Here is a 2,402-nt window from a genome sequence, read left to right as displayed (position 1 = left end):
AGGATGGATGAAATAGTTGCAGATTTATGTTTATTTTTAAATCCAGTAAAAGCTGAAGTGGCTGCAGGACCCCTGTTGGTCCAGCAGGTGTCGCTGTTGTGTTGCTGGATCACAGTCCAGGTGCAGACGTTCGGTTCAAACTGAACGTTTTAAGTCACTTCTAGTTAAAAAATAACATCATGCAGTGAGATGAGGAGATCAGAAATTCTTACATATCAATGTAATCTCTGTTGTGGGTTTTTCCTGTCACTTTGTGTGGGTTAGGGTTAGGCCATTTGTGTCTTGTTCGTATTGTTTTGTGTGTTTTTGGATCTCGTTCCACAATAAAACGTTTAATGTCAGTCGACATCGATAACTACTGATCATTTTTCATGACCTGTTTATTTATCAGGGGGCTTTAATGTAACACAACGATGAAGGAAGACACACAAAAGAAATCAGTTTACAAACACAAACACCTTTCAACAAACTGCATATTTGACTTGCAGCCTCCAAATAGTCCAGAACATTCTTTATTTGCAGTTTACTCACCGGGTTCATCGCTGGACTCCTTTGATGGTTTGTCCTGATCGGATGATTCATTGATCGTTTCTGCCAAACAACAAAATAAAGAAATGTCAAAACCACGAAACAGCTGACTCAGCAGAAAGAGGAGCAGCTTCATGCCTCACAGATGACTTCAGTCGCGCACGTTCATGCAGGTTTTGATTTGAGTAATAATAGAAAGGACCCAAATTGCACAACAGGAAGTGATGTGACGTCAAACTGACGTCAAACTGCGTCACAAACGGTTTTAAATGTAGTCGCGGTTTATTCTGCTGTTGGCTGTAAATAAATATTTATCTCAGCAGTTTCCCTGTTGGTCTCAGGGACGCAAACGAGACGAAGACAACAAACAAGACACAAAACAAGCTACAAAACAAGCCACAATACACAAAGGAGACATAAAACAACAAACTGAGACCAAATGAGACACAGAAAAGGATAATTACAGGCAAAAAAAAGGAGAAAAAACAATATAAAATGACACAGAAAAAGACAATACAAGGCACAAAACAATACAAACAAGACAGAAAACAAGCTAAAAAACAAGCAAGAATACACAAACGAGACATAAAACAACAAACTGAGAACAAATGAGACACAGAAAAGGACAATTATAGGCAAAAAAAGGAGAAAAAACAATACAAAATGACAGAAAAAGACAATACAAGGCACAAAACAATACAAAAGAGACAAAACAACACAAACAAGACAGAAAACAAGCTACAAAACAAGCCAGAATACACAAACGAGACATAAAAACAACAAATTGAGACCAAATGAGACAAAACAACAGAAAAAGACAATTACAGGCAAAAAAAGGAGAAAAAATACAAAATGACAATACAAGGCACAAAACAAGACACAAAACAATAGAAATGAGACAAAATGAGACACAAACAAGACAAAAAACAACAAAAACAAAACAACACGAGACAGAAAACAACAAAACAAGACATAAAACAACAACAACAAGAAACAAAACAACAAATGGAGACACAAAATGAGACAAAACAACACAGAAAAAGACAATTACAGGCAATAAAAAGGAGAAAAGACAATACAAAATGACACAAAATGACAATAAAGGGCACAAAACAATAGAAATAAGAGAAAACAACACAAACAAGACAGAAAACAACAAAAACAAGACACGAAACAACACAAATGAGACACAAAACAATAAAACAAGACACAAAGCAAGACATAAAATGACAAAACAATGGAGATAAACTCTTTCCTCACCAGTCTCGTTGTCGACCACAGGGACCACTGAGGACATGTGGTTTTGTTGCGCTGTTTCTTGGACAGATGAAAATGTGACTGTTGCATAAAAAACACGTAACAGAAAAACAACACATCCATCACAACGTTTGGTTTCAATCTTACGTTTCCTGTTTTTACCGGCATTAAATTACATTTCATTTTACTCACCTCCTCCGTTACTGGGATCGACGAGCATTTCTTTGCGTTCTGTCGAATCATGATAACAAACAAAAAAAAATTAAAAACATGCAGTTCCCTTAATGTCCACTTGAGGCTCTCACAGCAGATCAGTGTCCATTGACCTCCATGTTAAAACATGCAGAAATAAACACGTTTCCAGGATGCTGCAAGAAACGGTTTGGTCTCCATGGCTACTTGGCATTTACCTGTTCACGAAGATTTATCCAACTCATTCGTTTAAACTGTATTTAATCCTCCCAACCCCAGATTGGGTTTAAAAGGTGTGCTAATATTTTGTGATATTTCATCAAACTCTAAAATTCGCCATAAATTAACAGTTCCCTTGAACCGGATTCTGTAAAAAACTAAAAATTCTGCGCTTCTTGGAGCAACAGTGAAGGTGTTCGTGACTC

At 36.8% G+C, this 2,402-nt stretch overlaps 1 protein-coding gene across 3 annotated transcripts in view; it reads right to left on the bottom strand.

The window, feature by feature from the left end:
* Nucleotides 1–365: 365 nt before the first annotated feature.
* LOC103360030 (uncharacterized) overlaps nt 366–2,402 on the bottom strand; it is a 13,767-nt gene continuing 11,730 nt past the window's right edge. Inside the window, exons 8-10 of one of the 3 annotated variants that reach the window (XM_008285653.1) lie at nt 1,978–2,016; nt 1,789–1,866; nt 366–591 (exon numbers count right to left, since the gene is read on the bottom strand). In XM_008285653.1, coding sequence (XP_008283875.1) covers nt 524–591; nt 1,789–1,866; nt 1,978–2,016 — 185 coding nt within the window. In that variant the 3' untranslated portion in view covers nt 366–523. The remainder of the gene's footprint in view (nt 592–1,788; nt 1,867–1,977; nt 2,017–2,402) is intronic. The other 2 variants (XM_008285654.1, XM_008285656.1) reach the window with 2 other exon arrangements.

The sequence above is a fragment of the Stegastes partitus genome, unplaced genomic scaffold, assembly GCF_000690725.1.
Source record: "Stegastes partitus isolate 25-593 unplaced genomic scaffold, Stegastes_partitus-1.0.2 Scaffold412, whole genome shotgun sequence".
In the NCBI taxonomy this organism is placed as follows: domain Eukaryota; kingdom Metazoa; phylum Chordata; class Actinopteri; family Pomacentridae; genus Stegastes; species Stegastes partitus.
The sequence above is the reverse complement of the archived record's forward strand: the minus strand, read 5'-3'. Positions and strand labels throughout refer to the sequence as shown.